This window comes from Tasmannia lanceolata, unplaced genomic scaffold (assembly GCF_043159265.1).
Source record: "Tasmannia lanceolata isolate RefF3 unplaced genomic scaffold, GAP_Taslan_0.1 ptg000015l, whole genome shotgun sequence".
NCBI lineage: Eukaryota > Viridiplantae > Streptophyta > Magnoliopsida > Canellales > Winteraceae > Tasmannia > Tasmannia lanceolata.
The window spans coordinates 48,504,623-48,527,519 of record NW_027518692.1 but is presented as its reverse complement, the minus strand read 5'-3'; the positions used below and the strand labels follow the sequence as shown (position 1 = coordinate 48,527,519).

Here is a 22,897-nt window from a genome sequence, read left to right as displayed (position 1 = left end):
TATGTAAATTCGCATGTTTAAACTATTTAATTTAATAGTTAGAAAGCAGCCACTGCGGCTCACTTTTCAGCAGAATTTGTCTTATTCATTTGATTAATCTTAGGTGGCAGTTCTCTCAAGCAAAAAAAAAAGAAAGTCAGCATCGAAATGGCTTTCCGCAAAATTGCCTAGCAAAATCCCAGGTTTCAAAATAAGCAGGTTGCCACCCAAGTTTTCCCATTTGATAAGAATTAGATTAATTGGATTGGCATGATGATCGTACTATTAGAGATCCAACATGGGGTCCTACCAAAGTGGACGGTCCAGATCAATCATCGGTGAGGCCCATATGTAAAAGCCCTCTGGAGTCAGGAGGCATTCCTCAGTGGCTTACATTACGTAGTCGGATAGTTCTCCTCAAAAATTTCGAATGCGAACCTATGGGCCCCAGTTTTGATGACCCATGGGGCAAGGGCCAAGGGAGGAAAGGTTTAAAAAACAAAAAAAGCGTTCCCCCTCCTCACCTCGTGTTGCAGAAAAGCAAAAGCAGGGGGCTCCAGAGAGAGAGAGAGAGAGGGAGAGAGTTTTGCCTTTTCTCATTCCTTACTTGTTCATAGGAGAAGCCGAAAGAAAGAAAAAGCCCTAACTCAAAAAAGAGATAACAAGTGAGGGTGAGACAAAGAAGAAAGGAATCATTCTCTTAAAAGTCTCAAAACCATGTTCCTTTTCTATCCATCCCCTCTCCTTTATACTCATCTTCCCAACATCAAATACAACAACTCAAACAAGAAGAAGAAGAAGAAGAAGAAGAAGAAGAAGAAGAAGTAGATTGGAATTGAAATCTTCTTCTATCAATCACTCCCTCGCCATCTTTCCCAAAGATGGCGAGCTCCAGCGGGACCGCTTCAGACAAGCTCCCTCCGAAATCCCTGTCGAGACGGATGACCAGGAATGTAACGATGATAGACGGGACCACCGAGGAAGGCAGGGCTCGCATCGATAGTGAAACCGATGTCCCGTCGTCCATGGCTTTTATTGGCCCCGTTCTTCGAGTCGCCAACGAAATTGAGCCCGAGAACCCTCGCGTCGCCTATCTATGTAAGTAACAATTGTTGCTTCAAACTATCTCATCTGCGCGATCTTTATATGAATATTCATTAATTTTGATTGTTTTCGATTTAAATTCACAAAGTTATGCGCATCTAAAGTTGGACAGGAGATAAATAAACAGTGCATTTGCACAATCTTCCTATGAATATACATTGCTCATATTGAAAACAAATGTACAGGATTTTTTATTTTTTATTGTTATTATTATTTTGTGTGTGGGCAGTAAGCTGGGGGTAGGCAGGAAACCTACCAGTAGGCAGTAGTGCATTAAGATAAAAAGATATTACACTGAGAGTACAAAGCACCAACCTTATCCCTAGATACAATATCTAACAGATAGGGGAATACAAAGGATCCTAGATGATCCAAATTCTTTTAGGGTCTGTTTGATACCTCATGCATTTGTATTTTGATTTGGATTTGAGTTTTGGATACAAAACACATCAATCATCTTCATGATCATGTTTTGAGAGAGAGAGAGAGAGAGAGAGAGAGAGAGAGAGAGAGAGAGAGAGAGAGAGAGAGAGAGAGAGAGAGAGAGAGAGAGAGTGAGGGAGGGAGGGATGTCTCGCTGCTGTCGGAGCAACGTCGTGGAGCAGCGATGGTTACGGAAGTTGCCACAAATATTGATTTCCAAATAATGTCTCGCAGAAAAGATTTGAAAATCGGAATTTTTTGCACCGTTGTAGCTGATTTGGAAAATATCAACTAAATCCAAATCTATATCTTGCTGGTATCCAAATGTGGCCTTAATTATCCCTAGAAACAATAACTAATAAATAGGAAGGGGCAGGGGGGGCGGGGCAATGATTCCAAATGATCCAAATTCTTCAATTCTTGGTATGGTAGAATTCAGCTTTGTTGTGGATGTAACTCATCACTCAATGGATAAGTGCTGAGCTACATAATGGGCTTGCTTGATGGTTAGCACATTCCAAACAATCTGTTGCCAAAAGCCTGTGACCCAGTTGGATTCCCGGTGTGTTCAAGTTATCAAGCTTGGATAGATTGAGCATGAACATTTATTTATTTATTTTTTGAATGGTAGAAGATTTCATTTAAATCAAAGGAGACCGAGATGGTCAACTACAAAGAGAGAAAAGGGCATAAAGAAGCAACACAACAACAAAGGACACCGGCAAAACCATCAAGGGGGCAGAAAATCAAAGAGCTCCAAGACTTCCCTCGCCACACCATCCCTAGCCAATCTATCAGCAATACCATAAGCCTATCACCTAACATGAAAGAAAGACGGAGACGCTTCCCCCACCAAATCTAGAATCTCTTCAAAAAAAGAGGCAAATCGCCAAGGGAAAGGACGAGACCAACTAAGCCACCTAATGACATGATCATTCTTACATTGTTAGCTTCTATAGACCATGCACATACAGACATTATTTCTGTCCTTGAAGGATACCCATAATTTGTATCCCAAAGATCTATAACCTTAAACTTGGGACACATGTAAGAGATTAGAATTGTTCATTCAAGAACATGGATGGGTCTTATCCCAAAACCACTGCTCATTTTTGGTTGTTTTGTTTTAGGACTTTGCTCGTTGAATTTTCCGAATGGTGTGACTTTTGCCCGTCGCCCAACCATAGTGAAGTCACCAAGTGAACATTTTGGATCTCATACGTATGTGACTCCTGTATGATTTTAGGTTGAAGGATCTTATTGGGAAGCAAGGCCCCATCTGTGTGTGAATAAAAAATAAAAGCAGCCCGCAAATATACTTGTGCAACAGCCCGCAAATATATTTGTGCAACAGGCTGCAGATATATTCGTGTAAATGCCGTAACAGTAAACCACACCACAAATAAACAATGCAGAACCAAAAAGCAAGGAAAAATTGTAAGAGCAGCCAAAATCAGACCACAACATTAAATTTATGCAGAAAACCCTTCAATCTGAAGAGAAACTACGGGACAATTCCGAAACAGATCCACTAAAATAACACAAATATTATACTAATTTTTCTTCTCTAAGTTTTTTGTCCAAAACTTAAGGTTTACCACAATTATGGAGAGGGAGGGGCCACCAAAATAGAGAAATACAGGCTTACCTCAGAAATCACCCTTCTCTCTCCAAGAAACTCCAAAATAAGCCTTCCAATGAGTTGGAGATGATCCGATAAGCAGTTGCAATAATTTTGACTTTTCAGCAGAAAACCTTGCTTTTGGAGATTAAAAAATTGGCCAAAATAATAGCTTTACCCTGTGAGAATAGCCCTGTTGCAATTGTGCCCATTCTTCTTCTTCTTTAAGAGGCTTCACACCTAAGCTGATTTGTCTTGCAAATGGCTTTACACTCTTTTTGAGAAAAGACACCTTGAAAAACCTTTTTTTTTCATTTCCTTCTTTTTCCTCTCTTTCTCTCCTTTTTATCTTAGGATTTTTTTTTATCACCATCACACATATCACGACCCACGGAGCTCTCCAAGGTTTCCTATTCTACTTATAACTCTCTCACACCAATCTCCTCCAAACCATAAGAAGGGCTCATCATACTTAATGCTCACATGGAACCCATGCATACCGAAGTCTTTGCATAACGCATGCTTCTCCTTTGACATTCTCTTCGTCATGATATCTGATGGATTCCAGTATGCATGAATCTTCTCAAACATCGTCGGTCCGTTCTCCAACACCTTGTATTCAGTGGCAGTTAACATCAATATGCTTGGTTCTGCAGTAATAGGTCGCGTTCTTACTCAAATCCATAACATTTTGACTATCGTACTTATCCACATACTTTGATTCTTTCTCAAATCCATCTCATTTTGACTATCTACCCTAGCTTTTGAAAATGGCTTAGGCAAGTTTGCCGTTAAATGCATGCATCTAGTTTTCTCCACAATTGTACTGTTCATCCTCTCAGCTATATTATTGTGTCGGGTGATATAGTGGATTGTCTTTTTTTTTAATGGCAAATAGATTTCATTAAATAAAAACCGAGACCGAGGAGGTCCCTGAACAAACTATAGATGTACAATTAAGAAACAAAAGCCAACATACATGAGAAAGAAGCTAAGGAGGAAGAAAGTCGAAGAGCTTGACACTTTCTTTGGAAACCCCTTCTCGAGCTAATTTATCCGCAGACCGCCTCACGTGCATAAAAGAGACTGATGCCGCCCCATATAGTGATTGTCTCTCCACATATTATCCCATGTTTTACACAATAACTCTCAAATATTTTAGATGTATATTTTTCTCCAATTATCATTGTGAGGACACTTTAATAGTCTGCTTGTTTCGCTTTCAACCATAGCATAAAAAATTAGAAATGTCTCAAAGACCCTGTCCTTGGTTTTCAAAAGACCTGCATCATCAATAAATGCAACAAAATAAGAAGCCCCGCCAAGAGATTTTTGATTGGATTTTGATAGCATTTTGAGCATTAAAAAGTGTAAAACGAAGCGAGTAGTGCCATTATCAAAATATGGTCGTGCTAATAGCAGCCTATATGTGTGTGTTTATACAAACACATACACACATACATAGATATGACACACATGTTTATACACACACACACATACATATATATCACTGCCAACTTCCTAACTACTACATATGTAAGGCTTTCTCAAACTCAACATGAATCCTTCTTTCAATGCTTCTTGTTGCTCTTCTTCTTTATTGATGTTGTGGAAGTTATGTTAACTTGTGCTGCATCTCCAAGTAGCTAAAGTAGAAAATAAAATTTGGTCAATAGAAAAACAAGATTGAGTTCTGTTTTTTTTTTTTGAAATGGCAGTATATTGAATAAGAGAACCGAGATGGTCCACGAAAAATACAAAGAGGAAAAACAGAAAATTACAATGAAAACAACAGAAAAAACTTCTCACGGAGGAAGAAAGTCGAACTGCTCCAACCCCACTTTATGAACTCCAGATCTAGCAAGGGAATAAGCTTCACCATTAGCTGATCTTCTAACATGTTTAAACACCATAGACGAATCTGAAATGAGGTCAGAGATTTCCTCGAAGTAACTAAGGAATCTCGAAGGTGGAACCACTCTCCCTGACAGCCAAATTAGATTGAGTTCTGTTATACTTTGAATTGAATCGAATAACTGGAGCATAAAATATAGAAATGAACTTTATTGTTTATGTAAGAGAAAATAATACGATGATGGACCTACAATACTTAAACAGAGATTAGAACCCTATGTGTGGAGTGACAGTCGTGCCAAAGTTCATGAACTATAATCAGCAAAACTTATTCCAAATCTACTATATATTTTAAATTAGTAATTTCTTTTCATGGAGCGAGTATATAGTTATCGTTAATCTAATATTGTATTCTAATATTTAGATAAATAATAATGGTTTTAAAATTCGACCGACGCATGTTGGTTTCAGTTGACATGTCTATTTTGGTGGGGGCCATAGTATGAGGTCTAGATCGAAGTCCTGGTTGAAGTCCGAAGTTTGATTCCCTGCTATGCATCCACATAACCAATAGACCCATATATCCAATAAATATTAATACCCATTCCATTAATAAGACGGTTAAGTTGAATAGGAAAAGAAATGACATGATTATCATCTTCCAAATCATGTGAAATATCTATGTTTAAAATGAACCTTACTATTTCAAACATGCATGATAGCGTATTTCACTGGTGTTTGATATTCTCAAACTGTTATAGATGATTGTCTTACTTATGTTATTCTCATGGACTTCCATAAACTTTTATGATTTTTAAAAGATTTTCATAAACGGTTATCAGCTTTCAAATCATGTGAAATATCTATGTTTAGACTTTAGAATGAACCTTACTATTTCAAACATGCATGATAGCGTATTTCACTGGTGTTTGATATTCTCAATCTATAGATGATCGTCTTACTTATGTTATGATTTTTAGGTGTGTATTTATTCATATTCTAGCATTTCTTGAAGGTCCATCATAATTTTTTATCGTTTCTCATGGACTTCCATAAACTTTCATGATGTTTACAAGATTTTCATAGTTTCCTTGAACTTCCACAAAGTACGTGCACTTCCATGGGGATTAAACTCCAGACACTTCCATGGTGATCGAAGTCAGGACAGAAACCGAACTTTGATTCTTGTTATAATAAACCTATCTCTAAACTAGTACCTAGAAGGACCCTCCAAACAATATGATTAGCTAAGATGGGTAGTAAACGAAACCCAGAGAAGAAGAGACTCCTTTATGCTAAAAAGTGCAGTGTTTAGGGACTAGGGAGTACGAAATACACCAGTTAATATATCAATGAACCAAGGTTTTAAATTTCGGTTTCTGTCGGCACTAAAACGGAAACATTTCGATTTTCAGAGGAAATCTTGTAAAATCACGGAAACGTATGGAAACATATGCAAATGATGATATTTTAAAGTGCAACTTTGGTAAATGCTAGAATAAGCACAAATATATACTTAGAAACCATGACATAAGCAAGAAAGCCATCCATAATGGCTTAATCACATCAACCACCTAGCGACATGTGTTGTCGTCCATGTCTGAAACAATAAAGCGAATAAAGAAGTACAATATAATAGAGTATAAGAAAGTCCTGTGACAATCTCTCCTCTAAGTACCCCAACTCTATATAAATACCACATACAATTACGAGGTATTATTGGTCCTATGCCGATCTTACTTCCCATTCATAAGATACGGTTACTTGCTATGTAATTCAATGATGTTGCCTACCAAATATCATTCTCTACATTAATGAAATGAAATGAAATGCAAATCATAACATCATTCCATTTTTTGTCGTTTTGACCATTTCAGTTGAATTTCGTGAACTTCAGTTGAATTTCAGGAATTTTGGTCAAAATTTTGGGGAAATAATGACGTGGAAGGAATTCATTTAGATTTCATTTTGGTGGGGCTGGAAATGGAAACATTTTGGTCATTTTGGGGGAAATTTAAAACCATGTGAATGAACTCAAGCAGCACAACTATGCTAGGATAGATGTTTTACATTTTATGTTTTCAATAAAATTGAATCATACCTATTCATAACACAATTTTCATTTGGAGACAATTCTAAAAGCTTTGGTTGTTGTTGCTCATCGATTATTACTTTTATTTTTCTTTCTATTTACACCTATCTAAGCAAATGATCTCAGATTAGATACCTTTTAATGACATTGTATAAAGATGGCTAGACAATTGCAGAAACGTTTATTTTTCTTGATTTTTCTGATTTTTTTAGCTTTACCTCTTCCATGGTTCTATGTAAGACTTATTCCTTTGTTTTTGTTTTGCTTGCATGTCTTCAATCAGGCCGCTTCCATGCATTTGAGAAGGTTCATAATATGGATCCTACATCAGTTGGACGTGGTGTTCGTCAATTCAAAACGTATCTTCTAAGTAGGCTAGAAAAGGTAGACCTGAATTCTTAGCCTTTTGGGCTCTACAAAGAGACTTCTTACCTCCTTTAAAGAATATGTTTGACGCCTTTCATATCTTTTGACCATCAGATGCAAATACGTACATATATAGAGTTTTTTTTGAATGGTATGTTCATATTTAGAGTTATTAGTGCTAATATGTTTTAGTGTGTTTTCTACATTGGTGCTCTTTGAAGCTAATTGAGACGGATCAATTGCTTTTCCGTTTGATAAATGTGACGACGGTCAGAAGAATAGTTTAGATTGATCTTGGTCTGCCCTGCATTTCCAGTATGAACAAGGAGTCATGGAAATATGTTTCATCTTGGTTGCGGGGAATCTTTCCCATGTGTTGATCTCTCTCTCTCTCTCTCTCTCTCTCTCTCTCTCTCTCTCTCTCTCTCTCTCTTTCTCCCATGTGTGTGTGTGTGTGCGCGCGTGTGCGTGCGCTGCATCCCTACAAGCCTCCTCAAACATGGTGGAGAAACTCAGGGAAAAAGGTGCTCTCTCTCTCTCTCTTCTTCTTCTTCTTCTTCCTATTTATAGAGAAAGATGTTCTCCTCATCTCGTTTGCAACCAAGACGGGAACCACGTCCTCAACTCCATAGACCCTTGCTGTTGGAAAAATGAAGGAAGAAGATTGCCGGAAAAACGAAGGAAGAACGCTGGAAAAAACGAAGGAAGAAGAACGTAAAAAAAACAGGGGATGTGAAGAAAACTACAAAATAGGATGTAACTGGTATTTTACAATTTGTTTTTAAGGGGACAAGACACGACTTTCTCCTAAAAATATGTTTTACCTTTTCTTTATTCTTGAACTTTTTATTCTTCCTGTTTTTCCCGTAACCAAAACCCCGAGAAAGTTCCGGGGTTTTCCAATTTCTCTCTCCTCTCTGCCTTCTACTTACGCCACTACTCTACATGCATCCAAACAAAACCTAGGATTTGACGCGAGCTGTCATGACCAGTATCCAGTATCATCTAGTTCTTGGGTCTATACCTCCATCTTGACTCCTGACTATTTACAGAGTCTAGGTGCAAATGAGCATGCATTGTTATCATCTGGCTCAAATCTAACATTTCATTTGAAAGATCTTAGTGTGTACGTTGAACAACTAATATTTCATCTGTCACCCTTGTTGATGACATATTAGGAAAGTGATAACTACCCTTTTCATAGGGATGGAAAATCTCCTTCACTGAGCATAGAACTGCCCTGCCAAATTCTGTAGAACTAGAAACTATTGCCTAAGTTCTTGTGAATGTTATGACTATAAATATCCTTATTTAATCTGCAAACATATCCGACATGATTCTCTTCTTTCACAGAAATTCATTTTTGACACCCAGTTGGCACATTTTCTGATCTTTCAAAACACTATGAATTTACCATTCTTGATGTAGCCATCAACAGTAAGGCAAGGGATTAATTTCAATTAAATCATTTGGAAGTGAAGTGAATGGATCTTTATATGAAGATTCATTCTGATGGAAACATTTGTTTTGGTTGGAATCTGTTCCCAGCAGATGTCACAATATATCTTTAAACAATAACACAATTCAAAAAAAACAAAAACCACTGCCTTTGTATTTGACCATGTGTGCAAACACTCCTTTTTCTTTTTTACATTTTATACTGAAGTTCAGACCTACAGTTTTAATTATTTATTTATTTTGTCATATTTTGGATAAGTCAAGTGTCATACCAAGGCTATGAACTCATTTCCCTTTTCAGATTTCCTATTTCTTATGTTATGGTTTGCATCCATCATTGAATAAATCTGATTAAAGTGTGTAAAGTAAACAGTAAATATATTCATCATAGAAAGCATATAAATGTTTTTCTTGATGGCAGGAAGATAATGAAACTGAGCGAAAGCTTTCTTCAAGTGATCCAGGAGAAATCCAAAAATTCTATCGGCGGTTCTATGAAGAAAAAGTCAGAGAAGGCCAAATCAAAAGAAAACCGTGAGGCTTGACATTAACTATTGACTTCTCAATTCTCATATTTTGCCAGGATTTATGATTACTCGTACTGCAAGTTTCGAGCACATTCTTTGGTCATTAGACCTGATCTGTCATTCTTCTCATTCTCAAAACTTCTTGTAGTGAGGAGATGGCCAAGAACTATCAGACGGCATCAGTGTTATATGAGGTGCTGAAAACTGTGGTACCGCCTGATAAAATTGATCCCGAGGTATGATTTGTATAATACTTGTGTCAGTGGAGATGGTACATACAAATTAGGGGTGCAACTTGGGTTGGGCTGAGGCCAACCCGAACCCGATTCGAGGAACCATTTACTCAACCCAAACCCGATCTGACCCGAGTTCCAACCCCATGACGTTCAACCCTACCCGACCCGATGAACTTTTTTTTTTCCAACCCGAACCTGACCCAACCTGAGTTTTAAGCTTACTAAAAAAATGATAAAAAATGTCGGGTTTCACTCGGGTCGGGCTGCTCAACCTGAACTCCACCCGGGTTTGGAAAACGCGACCCGACCCAACCCGGCTTTTTTTCGGGTTGAACCCGACCTGAGTTGCACCCCTAATTAGAAATTATGAACATTTTGATTTGTTTTTGGAAGTAAATATTTATGTAAAGGCAGGAAGATAAATTGGATGTTGCATTTACAGGTGAGAGGATTAGCTAAAGAAATTGAGCATAGGAAACCGCATTACAGAAACTACAACATTCTTCCCCTGCATGCAGGTGGTGCTTCTTCAGCAATTATGGGACTTCCTGAGGTCAGATACATGTGCTCATGAGTGTACTCAAGTTTCATCCGCCCATACCATTTATTTATTTTTCTTTCATCACATTCTTTTTTTCTTTGGAAATATAGATCAAAGCAGCAGTGGGTGCTCTACATAAGGTAGACAACCTTCCGAAGCCCAGAATAAATCCGGAAAGAAATGCCCCAGATACAGATGAGAATTTCATGCCTGAAGAGTGGAATGAATCTAGCCACGATTTGCTTGATTGGCTTCGGTTAGCTTTTGGGTTTCAGGTATTAACTCACATATCTTCAAATCCCTATTCTTGAATTATTACAGTTACATTTACAAATCTATTTATGAAATTCTAGTCCAGTCATTTTCTATTCTGTAGGTAGCATATAGCATTTTTATATAGGAAAAAACTCACAATATTTGATCATTATTGCTTTATTCAATTTCTGGGCTTGAAGAAAGGAAATGTGAGAAATCAGAGGGAGCACTTAATTTTGCTACTTGCAAATATCGAAATGAGGAATAAGCCTCATGGACATTCTACCCAGGTTATATGCCTTTCTTTCACTCAGAGTTTCATTGTATTTGCTTTTCCAAATTGAATTCTAATTGTTCAAGCATAGAACCTTTTTCTTTCTCTATTCGGTTATAGGAGCTTTATTGAATGAGTCAAATATAGTTTCGGTTTCTTCACTGTTCCAAATTTGAATGTTTGGATATTTGAACATAGAAGCTTGATGTATATACTTTAATATTTACAGCTAGATAATGACACCATTGTGAAGTTGAGCGACAAGATTTTCAAGAATTACATTTCATGGTGTAAATATTTGCGTATTCCTTATAAAACCAGGTAATCAGCTTCTTGTAAAACTAAATCACGGTTCAATGCCTTCAAAATGGTTGATTAAAAGGGAATTGTTACTATTTACGTGTTTTCACCATCATAATCTCATTTCATTTTTTTGGAATGGCAATCTCAGTTCTTTCATCTGAGGAGTTTCTTATGATTGCAGATTCTCATGGACTGCTGAGAACCGACAGTTGAACCAACAGTTGAACCAACAGTTGGAGCTTCTTTATATTGGACTTTATTTACTTATTTGGGGTGAAGCATCGAACATTCGGTTTATGCCTGAATGTATTTGCTATATCTTCCATAATGTAGGCTCCATATTTTCATAGCTTCATGCCCTCAGCAATTTTCTTTTAGCTTTTCTTATTCTTGATACACATTGATTTCTGTTTCATCCTTTTTTAGCATATTGATTTAGTAATATCTTGAGACCTTTCCTGTTGTAGCAAACCATTTAACTAGTAGCTGAATGATAATATTAACTGAATGTTAAAGTTTCTCTTTCCTTTCAAGAATTACTGAGTTTATAGTCTTATTAACTTTCCTTAGCTTATTGTTGTAGTAAACCATTAAACTAGCAGCTGAATGATAATATTAACTGAAAGTTAAAGCCTCTTCCCTTTCAAGAATTACTCAGTTTATAATTACTGAGTTTATAGTCTTATTAACTTTCCTTAGCTTATTGTAACATATGTTGACCTTTGCTTCATTTTCATGTTTACGACCATGGTATCCGTTGATTAACAAGTTCTATTTTCTTTAATTGATTTTGTTTTCTCAACCAACTCTTTAATTGAATCTTTGCCGAAAACAGCTCGAAATTTGGACAAAAAATGAATCTCTTGCAGGTTTCAAGCTCTGATACCTAATTTGATGCAGATCTTTGAGGATCTAATAAGGAGATGCAACTTGAGATCAAAATTCAGCCAAGAACAGTGAATTGATTGAAAATTCTGCTCAAAACAGTCCTAAAACTAGCAAGTTGCTGGAAATTATAGAAAATGAGCAAAAGTGCTGGAAACACAAAATGATGACCAAGAACAGAAATGGACTGAATCTCTATTGAATTTTGATGAAAAGAAACAATAAAAGAGGACTTAGCTCAATTGCAACTACAATTTGAGATGAAGAACAGGAGTGCCTTCTTTGAGTAGGATCTCCCTTCTAACATCAATCAAAGCTCTCTTTTATAACGGCTTTCTCTCTCCCCAAGCTAGGAACAAGGTATTCAATTAAAATCTTAGCCAAAGTCTCCAAACGAAGAAGCTCTACCCCTATTTAAAGAGGATTCCCTCCCTTACATTCAAATCCTCACTACATGCTTCTCAAATTACTCAATTATTACAACTATACCACTCCTACTGCACAACCTATGAAAGCATAGAAATTACAGCTAAGGTCACTAAGGCTTTATTAAAATTATGCCATCCTACTAGCATAGGCCTGTTATACTTTGCCCGGGAACCGATCATCATCAATATTGGCTTAACACTATTAATGAAATTGTGGATACATGTAGGAGTTCCGAGTTCTCTTTGTTTGATGTTCTTAGGGATGCTAATGATGTAGCGGTTGCCCTTGCTAAAGAATGGGCAGTTAGAGATGATCTTGTGGATAGTAACTTTTGTCTTGTATTTACTGCTCTCGTTTAACGTTAAGTCATTATGCTTCAAAAAAAAAGTTACGGCTTATGAGTCTAATCCTTTTTATAAATACTGTTTTCCGTTTATAATTAAAAAAAAAAAACCTTTTTTTCCCAATATAATATTCAGTCTCTTTCCATGTGCTTTGTTCTAGCATTGAACACCGGGCGCTAGAATTACATATGATAATCTATTGTTCTACCATTTAACACTGGGTGCTAGAATCACCTATGACAATCCAATTTTCATACAAGAGATCTCGGGGACAAAATCTGAGGATAATAAAATAGTTATTGTGACTCACTTTGTGACTTGGCAACCCTTGGCGCAACGGCAAGGTTGCTCCATTGTGACCTGGTGGTCACGGGTTCGAGTCACGGAAACAGCCTCTCTGCAAAGCAGGGGTAAGGCTGCGTAGATCTAGCCCTCCCCAGACCCGCAATGGCGGGAACCTCGTGCACTAGGCCGCCCTTTTTGACTCGCTTTGAGACAGTGTAGACAAAGGATTATGAACATAGTTGTCACGCCCCAAAGTACCTATGTGGCTTAGAACATAACAACGCCGCATACCTGTAAAGTGAACTCTACAAGCATGCAAGGCTAACAATATAAGAGAACCATGCTCAAAATCACTAGATTAAATTAAATCCTCAAATCATCCATAAACTGTTTAAATCAAATAACCATGAGTATCAATCTCTCACCCTTATTACCAACATTTAAAAGAATGAATAAAAACTTTGTCCATCTAATACTCACTCAATCTACTAAAATAAATAAAAATCTTCCTCCTCGTGGCAACTTCCCTCGCTACTCCAACTCCATGGGGAATCAAGCCTTGGGATCTGAAATTTGTAAACCACGGGTGAGCCAAAGCTGATGTGAAGTAATAAGAGCTACGCTAACAAATACAAGGTTTTAAATCTCGGTTTCGGTACGAAATTTTGGACGAAATCTTGTAAAAATTTCACAAAAATTTCGGTGAAATTTCGAAAATTTCCGAAAAGTTTCACCAAAATTTCGAAAATTTTGGGTGAATTTTGTACTTCACTGAAATATCCGAAATTTCACCGAAACGAAACGTTTCAGCCGAAATTTCCGAAACGTTTCGGTGAAGTTTGATACTTTTCCGACTCAATGTGAATTTTGTTTCGTTTTCCACCGAAACCAAAATATTTCGGCTGAAATGAAACGTTTCGGCCGAAATTTAAAACCATGAACAAATAACACATCAAGCAACTATGATAAACAATAAATGAAGAAATAATCAACGGGTTCGATCATATAGTTGGAATCAGTTACAGTCAATTCAGGGTTCTATAATGACAATAAACAAGGTCAAGAATCATGTGTATCTCAATATCGATGGTCAGAAACAGATTTCAGAAGATGTTTCAAATATAGATGTCCATACCAATTTTCGATACATCTTAGGTTCGGAGAGAGCTTAGTTTATTATTATTCAGAAGTTCGATTGTCGACATTTGTCAACGAATTATGCATTCCCAACCGAACATGGTCCAAAATTGGCCAATATTAATTCAGATTGTTCAGTTTGCCAATGAATTATGCATTCCCCACTGGCTTGGGTCCATAAATAAGCTTAAGTTTCTCAAGGATGTCAACAATGAAAGAGTTCAATAATCAATAAGGGTTTCAATATTTGAAAATACTGAGTTTGATTCAATAGTGGATCCATAGAAACAATAAACGGGTTATACGCTCAAACAGTCAAATTTCTATGTAAGACAGGATTCATAATTCGATTAGGGCAAAAGTATCAATGTTCTACTATGGGTGGGAATTAGAAGAATTCAAATTTACATATCACAACATCAAGGTTTGGGAATAACCCATTAGAGTAATCCCTTGTTACTCACCTCGATCAGGGTTCGATGTCGGTTTCACGATCGTTCTTCAATCACCTACGATCACAGTGTAAGGGTTTTGTAATCAATTTCTATTGGTGTTCTTTGCTTAATTTAGTTATTATTGGGCTTAAAGAAGTAAGCCATATTACTAGTCACGAAATCCAGAATCCAAAAATAAAGTTTCGAATTTCAGTGTGTTCGGACGCCCGACCAAGACCTTCATGCGTCCGAGAGCCTTTTCGGAAGACCCTTCGGGGGCCTTTGAGAACTTCCGAAGAAAATCCAACTCTCGGGTTTCTAACCATTACGCGTTCGGGCTCTCGACTTGGGCGTCTAAATACCTCTATTCGGGCGTCCTAATCGCGAGCTGGGTTTTTTCCGCTAGAAATCCAGTTTTCTTCCCGATTTCATCAAATCTTTGGGGAGTCTTAACTTCTTCGTCCGACCTCCGCTTCGCGCAAGGTTGGATCCAACGGACTCCGTCCGTTTGACGAGGAGATTCCATTGAACCCAATTCCACGCATCAAAAGCCAATAAATGGAGATCATATCAAAACCCTAAGATCTAGGTTAAAACTATAAATTCTCAATTTCCAATGCTGTAACATATTGATCTTGAATTCGTTGGGGATCAAGAAACTAAGCGATCCGAAAGAAATCTAAGAACAACCGTATAAATCGTTTCTAGCATGATTCAACATCAAAGTCTCCCTTCTAATTACACTATTCCTCTTTTAGGATTCGATTAATCTTCAAAGATTGATTTAGAGTGCGGATCTACCTCAATTCGCATTTTCCAATCCTTGTTCTTGGTCCTCTCCTCCTTCCACGCAAAAACCTCTCTTTCGGGCTGCAGAAACGTTTAGGGTTTGGTTGAGTCTCAAAAACCCATAAAGTTGTATTTATAGGCTTCTTGAAAGAGCCCTAATCAAAGGCTAATACTATATGACAAAAACGGCCCTCTTTAAAGGGGGGATGCCGGACGAATTTAGTAGTGGGGGTATTTTTGGGGTATTTCAATAGTTCCTAATGAGGTATTTAAAAAAGAACATATTTTTCTAATGATTCTCTTAATCCTGCATATTGACCTTTGATAGAATTTCATGTAAAATATTAGGTTCGGAAGATTTGGGTAAACGCCCTATGAATACTGGAAAGGTCTGAAAAATTACTAAAGGATCTGGACAATTACTTTAAATGCATAATACTGACTGCCAGCATTGGATTGTTATGTAAGTTACAAAGAATAGTTCTTACAAAAGCATTTGACCTGGATGGAAATAGGAGTGTATTATTCATCAACTAATGGCGAGCACTTATGTGCAACTTGCTGTGCATAATAAATTGGTAAATCTCTCTCTCTGTCTCTCTCTCTCTCTCTCATAATATTAAACAAGTGCAATTCACCTATACTATAATTCCATGTAGCAATCATCTTATACAATATGTGCATCAATTTATTTGGCATTAGGTAAGAGAGTGAATCACGAACAATAGAGGAATATTGTAATTTGTTACCCTAACTCCATATAGAGGTACATTTTGAAATGTTCAGTGAGTTATTCATGGTTCCAAAATTTCAATGACATTTCAGAGTTGCTAAAAATGAAAAGAGCTTGATTATCGCATGAGTTCTCATATGGGTATTATCTGCATCAGATCATTTTACCATCTTGTTTTGCTTGGCATGAATTTGAGTATCTTAATTGATCTATTTTTTGTTTCCTGACATTCCATGCATTGGAAATAATTTTATCTCTCCATTCCAATTATTAAGATGACAGATGAGCTTCACGGAATTTTGAATTCCAACGTGCATTCGGTTACTGGAGCACATTTCAAACAAATGTATCATGGCGAGGAATCATTTCTGACAGAAGTTATAACTCCTATCTATAAGGTCATGCGGAAGGTAGAGTAGAGAACTCTATATGATATTGCTCCTCTTTAATGTGCTCATATTTAGTAGGTTTAATGGTTCTCATGTTTAGTAGTTAATGCCTACCTTTTCTGAGGTTTGTAACTGAGGATCAAATTCTCTTTCGTGAAAAGGAAGCCGAGAGAAACAAACGTGGCACCGTAAGCCATTCGAAGTGGGGAAATTATGACGATTTAAATGAATATTTTTGGTAAGAGTTATTTGTAAATTATCTCATTTTCTCTTGCTAATCCTATGAGGCAACTGAGAAAATTATCCCATTTTCTCATGCTAATCCTGTAAGGCAACTAATAGCTGCATGTTCTGATTTGTTTTTCAGGTCGAATAAATGTTTTAAATTAGGGTGGCCAATGGAACGCAAGGCAGATTTTTTTGTGCGTTCAGAGGAGATATATGATAAAGTATCATTGAGAGGAAATACACCTGTCACCACACGTTATTCCAAAGTAAGGAATGATCTCACAAAATTTCACCTTTTCATGCAGGAAATGGTTATCAGTTTCATTGTGTTTCTTCCTGGCATGAAACATTCAATGCTGACATTTGTATCTCTTAATTAGGATACATTTAAAAAAAAAAAGGTAGGATAGAACAACCCATGATTAATGGATCCTCTTAAATGTCTCATTATTTTTTAGCCAACTGCAATTATTCCTCTCTATGATTATGAGGGATTTGGCATTCTTGATTAACATCACACCTTCACAAGTGATATCAGATCTGATAATTGAGTGTCCACAATGCTATTTATGAAAGAGGGCCTTTCACATGCTGTCTTTCATTGCCACTTTTTTGTAAAAGGGTTTCCTGTTGATTTCTTATGATAAACGTGGTTTTAAATTTCATTTGAAATCTGAAATTTTGGATTTCGGTTGGGACCGAAACCGAAATTTCCCAAAATCCGAAATTTCGGACTTACCAAATTTCGGCCGAAGATAAATTGAAATTCTTTTAAAAAAATATGGTATTTTTTCCGAAATTCCGAAAATTCTGTAATTTCGGCCGAAATTGGTAAATATTAAAATATTGCTTTTTTTTTGTACCGGATTTCGGCCGAAACCTGTGTGCTTAGTGGTTTGCAATTAGACAAACAAAATTACTGTAAACTATCTGAAGCATATTTTCTCCGAATTTAGATCACGCCTTCTTTTTTACTTGCTACCTTAACCCCTAAGAAATAATATAGTTTATAAAGTTTCTTCATACCAAAATCTCTTTTTAGGCCCTCCTTGAGCCTTTAGGTTTCTCTATTGTCCTCCGCCAATGTTGATGATGCCATCCGCATAACCTTTAGGTTTCTCTATTGTCCTCCGCCAATGTTGATGATGCCATCCGCATAACCTAGGGCAAGCACCAAACCTGAATGGGTTTGGTAAATGAAAAATGAATTATTTGACATGCTTCTTTTATATTTTCTTGCTATCATTCAGGTTTGGTAAATGAAAAATGAATTATTTGACATGCTTCTTTTATATTTTCTTGCTATGAGAGCTATACTGAGCCTTTCAAACTAGCCCTGTTTCAAACCAAAGCTTCTTTCTTCAACAAAATGCTTATTATTTGTAACTTCAAAGCCTTTCCGCAATTACATATAGACTTCCTCATTTATAGATCCATCAAGTCATTCTGACCATCCATCTATTATATATCCCATCCACAAGCACCAAACCTGATTGGGTTTGGTAAATGAAAAATGAATTATTTCACAAGCTTCGTTTATATTTTTTCTTCCTATCAGAGCTAGACCGAGCATTTCAAACTAGCACTGTTTCAAACCAAAGCTGCCTTCAACAAAATGTCTATTATTTGCAACTTTGAAGTCTTTTGGCAATTCCATATAGACTTCCTCCTTTATACATCCATCAAGTCATTCTGGACATCCATCTAATGTATATCCCATCCATTTAAATTGACTATAGCTAAAAATAGCTAAATTGTGTTTATTTTTATCACTGGATCGAAAGATTATCATAGTTAGGACCTATTGGTTGTTATATCGTTTGCAACAAGCTTTGCTTTGTACTCGTTAACTTTCCCAATTTTCCCAGGAACCCACTTTGGAAGCTAAGTTCTTCTCGCTTCCCAAATTTAGGGGAAGGTACTATTTATGTGATTATTTCTTCTTCAGTTTTTTTGAATGGTTGTGATTATTTCTTCCTAAAAGAATATTTTCGCCTTTTGATAATGCTGAAGGATCTTATTTAAAAAAAAGTGCATTTAAAACTTGAAAACTTCAAATGAAAATTAAGTGGAACTTTTTTCGAAATTTTTTACATTAGATAAATATGAATAAAACATGTGAAACTGTAAATTCCTAAAACTAGTAATTCTACTCATCTCAATTTTCAAATGAAAATTATGTGGAACTTTTTTCAAAAACTTAACATTAGTAGATAAATATGAATAAAATATGTGAAACTGTAAATTCCTAAAACTGGTAATTCTAATTAGTCACGATGTCCTTCGTCCCCAACCTACTACAATCCCACTCTTTTGCTTCCAATGAGGCTTATTACATGCTTCATGTTGACTCTCAACGACGCTTCCCACTCATTTTCTCTTTATTTTCTTTAAAACTTTTCGCTTGCCGCTTCCCGCTTTCTGCTTTTTCTGTTTTCTAAACCCCTCATTTCTTACATCTCTTCTCGCACTCGCTTCCCACTCTGTTAACTATGGTCTTTGCTATTGCTATATGTTGTTTGAATATCTGTGGTGTGATATATTTCTGCTATTCTATTCCTTAATTGTTTGTGAATCAATCTCATTAGAATGATCTGTGTGATATATAAATCAACTTGCTTTCTTTTATTTGATATACAAATGCAGATTTTCTGTGTCAATCAAAAGCTGTTTGTGGAGATCATTTCTTAAAAGACAAAACTTACATCTATCTACCATGTATAAGCCTGTAACATCTATTTCCTTCCAGGATAGTGACCAGCCCTATAAGAGGAGGAGGAAGCCAAAAACAAATTTTGTTGAAGTTCGTACCTTTTGGCATCTTTTCAGAAGTTTTGATAGAATGTGGATATTCTTTATATTGGCATTCCAGGTATCTTTGGTTTGATTGCAATGAATTTAATAGCCTTTTAAGTTTAAAAAAAATATTATAACCATGTTTTTGTTTGTCATTCAGGCTATGGTAATCATTGCTTGGAGTCCGTCAGGTTCTCTGACTGCCGTTTTTGATCAGGATGTATTTAAAAACGTGTTGAGTATCTTTATAACTGCTGCTATACTCAATTTCCTGCAAGGTACACCATTTGGATCTCTCTAACTTGCATTCTCATGTCATGGTGATGGTGGAATTTTTTTCTTCTTCAGTGTAATATAAGTTTATAACAACCGCATAGATTCTGAATCAATATTTGATTGGATACTGATTCCAAACACATTTCCAAGGGAGGGGGGAGGGGGGTGAACTTTATTTCTAGTCCTTTATCTTTGTGGCTTACAATATAAAGTATATCATTAATTTTCTTATTTTTTCCATTTTTTGAAGTAATTCTTTTATTTTTCAGTAATGAATGGCAGATGTGTAATATTCTCAATGTCCTAATAAAATAAAAGAGAAGTTGTCAATCATTTTTCACAACTTTTCCCTTTCCTCTTTGTTGTCTATCCTCCCCTTCGCCTTCTTTGTTCTCAAGCTCTATTCTGTATTCTTTCTCATCGTATATCTTAACAAATACCATATTGATTTGTGCAGCTACTCTAGATATACTTCTTAGTTGGAAAGCTTGGGGAAGCATGCGAGTTACACAAATAGTTCGGTATCTCCTGAAATTTGCTGTTGCAGCCGCATGGGTAGTAGTTCTGCCAATAGGTTATTCGAGCTCCGTGCAGAACCCTACTGGACTTGTCAAATATTTCAGCAATTGGGTCGGAAATTGGCAAAGCCAGTCATTTTACAGTTTTGCCATTGCAATATATTTGATACCCAATATATTAGCTGTCTTGTTATTCATGGTTCCACTGCTGCGAAAATCCATGGAGCGTTCAAATTGGCGCATTATTACACTTGTGATGTGGTGGGCCCAGGCAAGAGTTTCTTGCATAGGTTTCTTTATGATGAATTCGTTATTGTTTAAGTCGACTATACCTTACCTCTGTTAAATTACAGCCAAAGTTATATGTTGGAAGAGGCATGCATGAGGACGTCTTCTCACTTCTCAAGTAAGGGTGCATAATGCGTATTTTCAACCTTTTTTTCCATTTTTTCTCTCATTAACAAAAATGATATAATTTGAAATGCATTTTACTCACCAGGTATACTCTGTTTTGGATCCTGTTGCTAATTAGCAAGCTAGCGTTCAGCTTCTATGTTGAGGTGAATTTATCTCTTTGAAAATCAGTCACATAAATTTAGCATCGTTAGACATTCGGATTTGTAGTGTCTACAAACTGCTGCTCGTTAAGTATACTAGGATGTTATGTATGTTTCGATATCTAATCTCTATCTGAAGGATGCCATTCATTGTAATCATATTAGCTATCTCTGCGTAATGATTAAATTAGTCCATGCTTGTTCTCGTTTTATTTCTGATAAGATGTTCCAGTGGAAAACTGGAAATTTATCTTGAGCTCAGAATTGAGATTTGAATATTTATATTGAATTGGCATTACTTATTCCTGTAGCTTGAATGGTTTCATTTTTTTTATTATCTTGAATGGTTTCATCTATCAATATACTGACTTGCGCCTGTAGTTCCATTATGTCTGCTTCAACCTTCTAATGCTACTTGTTCATTTTTGTGCTTTTCAATGTTGGTTTTTTGGATGGTTGCAGACCAGTTCTTTTAACCAATGTAAAAATTACTATTTCATTTCTCTACTATGAAACAACCAGTTGCTCCCGTTAGAAGACAATGGAGAAGAGAAAAGTGAGTTAGGGTATTCTCCCCCTTGCTAATGTATTTATATAAAAGGAGAAGTACAATGACCACTATGCCCTTAGGCACTTACACACACAAATACACTTCTAACACCCCCCCTCAAGCTAGAATGTAAATATTGAGCATTCTAAGCTTGGTACAAATATCACTAAGTCTAGCATTGCTTAGGGGCTTGGTGAGGACATCGGCAAGTTGGTCTATCGACCTATTGGAAGTGGTGCATATCTCTCTCTGCTGAATCCTGTGACGTATGAAGTGACAATCAACTTCTACGTGCTTTGTACGTTCATGGACGACATGATTGGTAGCAATGTGAATAGCGGCCTTGTTGTCACAGTATAGGTGAGCTGGGGACGATGGGGGAAAGCCAATCTCAGACAAAAGTGATCGTAGCCAGATAAGCTCACTGCCAGTGTGGGACATGGCTCGATACTCGGCCTCAGCACTAGACTTGGCTACAATATTCAGTTTCTTGCTCTGCCAAGACATTAAGTTACCTCCCACAAAGGTACAATAGCCAGTAGTGGAACGTCGATCGGTTGGAGAGCCAGCCTAGTCGGCATCACTGCATCCTTCCACCCTCTGGTGGCCATTTCGTTTGAAAAATAGTCCCCTCCCTGGGGCGCCTTTCAAATAACAAAGAATCTGAGTCACACCGGCCAAGGGGGATGTACGAGGAGCACTCATGAACTGGCTAACAACTCCCACAGCGTAAGAGATATCGGGCCTGGTCACTGTGAGGTATATGAGCTTCCCCATAAATCGTTTGTATCTATAAAGGTCATGCAACAAGTCACCTTCTTCTGGGTGGAGCTTAGTATTGGGATCCATGGGAGTAGTGGCGGGTTTCATACCCGACGACCCTGTCTCTTTTAGAAGATACAACAGATACTTCCTCTGTGAGAGGGAGAGGCTAGTACCTGAGTAAGCTACCTTAATCCCTAGAAAATATCGAAGGCGGCCCAGATCTTTTGTGGAGAACTCTTTCTGCAAAAAGGTCTTCAACTGCTAAATGCCAACTGTGTCACTCTCTGTGATAATGATGTCATCCACATATACTATCAGAAGAATATGCCCTGCAATTGACTGATGGCTGAAAACAGAATGGTCAATTGCACACTGTCTCATGCCATATCTCATGAGAGCCTCACTGAACCGTCCAAACCATGTTCGAGGCGACTGTTTGAGGCCATATAATGATTTTCGCAGTCTACATATGGAAGATGACATCTCCCCCTGAGCAACATAACCAGGAGGTTGATCCATGTACACCTTCTTTGCTAAATCTCCATGGAGAAAGGCGTTTTTTATGTCCAACTGGTACAAGGGCCAACTATGGTTGACAGCAAGAGAGATAAAAACTTGTACTGATGGGATCTTGGCAGCAGGAGAGAAGGTCTCATGGTAGTCAATCCCATAGGTCTCTGTGTATCCTTTGGCAACTAAGCGCGCCTTAAGGCGCTCAACTGTCCCATCTACAAAGTACTTGATGGCAT

At 37.1% G+C, this 22,897-nt stretch overlaps 1 protein-coding gene across 2 annotated transcripts in view; it reads left to right on the top strand.

Annotated features, from left to right (window-relative positions):
- The first annotated feature begins 497 nt into the window (after window positions 1-497).
- The window catches only part of LOC143891797 (callose synthase 7-like), a 73,864-nt gene continuing 51,464 nt past the window's right edge, over window positions 498-22,897 (top strand). For both annotated transcript variants that reach the window (XM_077396313.1, XM_077396314.1), the window contains exons 1-17: window positions 498-1,077; window positions 7,357-7,457; window positions 9,319-9,431; window positions 9,573-9,660; window positions 10,103-10,213; window positions 10,312-10,476; window positions 10,657-10,746; window positions 10,960-11,051; window positions 11,215-11,362; window positions 16,345-16,479; window positions 16,620-16,696; window positions 16,826-16,952; window positions 19,436-19,558; window positions 19,643-19,760; window positions 20,216-20,547; window positions 20,630-20,682; window positions 20,776-20,836. In XM_077396313.1, the coding sequence (XP_077252428.1) occupies window positions 861-1,077; window positions 7,357-7,457; window positions 9,319-9,431; window positions 9,573-9,660; window positions 10,103-10,213; window positions 10,312-10,476; window positions 10,657-10,746; window positions 10,960-11,051; window positions 11,215-11,362; window positions 16,345-16,479; window positions 16,620-16,696; window positions 16,826-16,952; window positions 19,436-19,558; window positions 19,643-19,760; window positions 20,216-20,547; window positions 20,630-20,682; window positions 20,776-20,836 (2,151 nt within the window). In that variant the 5' untranslated portion in view covers window positions 498-860. The remainder of the gene's footprint in view (window positions 1,078-7,356; window positions 7,458-9,318; window positions 9,432-9,572; window positions 9,661-10,102; window positions 10,214-10,311; window positions 10,477-10,656; window positions 10,747-10,959; window positions 11,052-11,214; window positions 11,363-16,344; window positions 16,480-16,619; window positions 16,697-16,825; window positions 16,953-19,435; window positions 19,559-19,642; window positions 19,761-20,215; window positions 20,548-20,629; window positions 20,683-20,775; window positions 20,837-22,897) is intronic.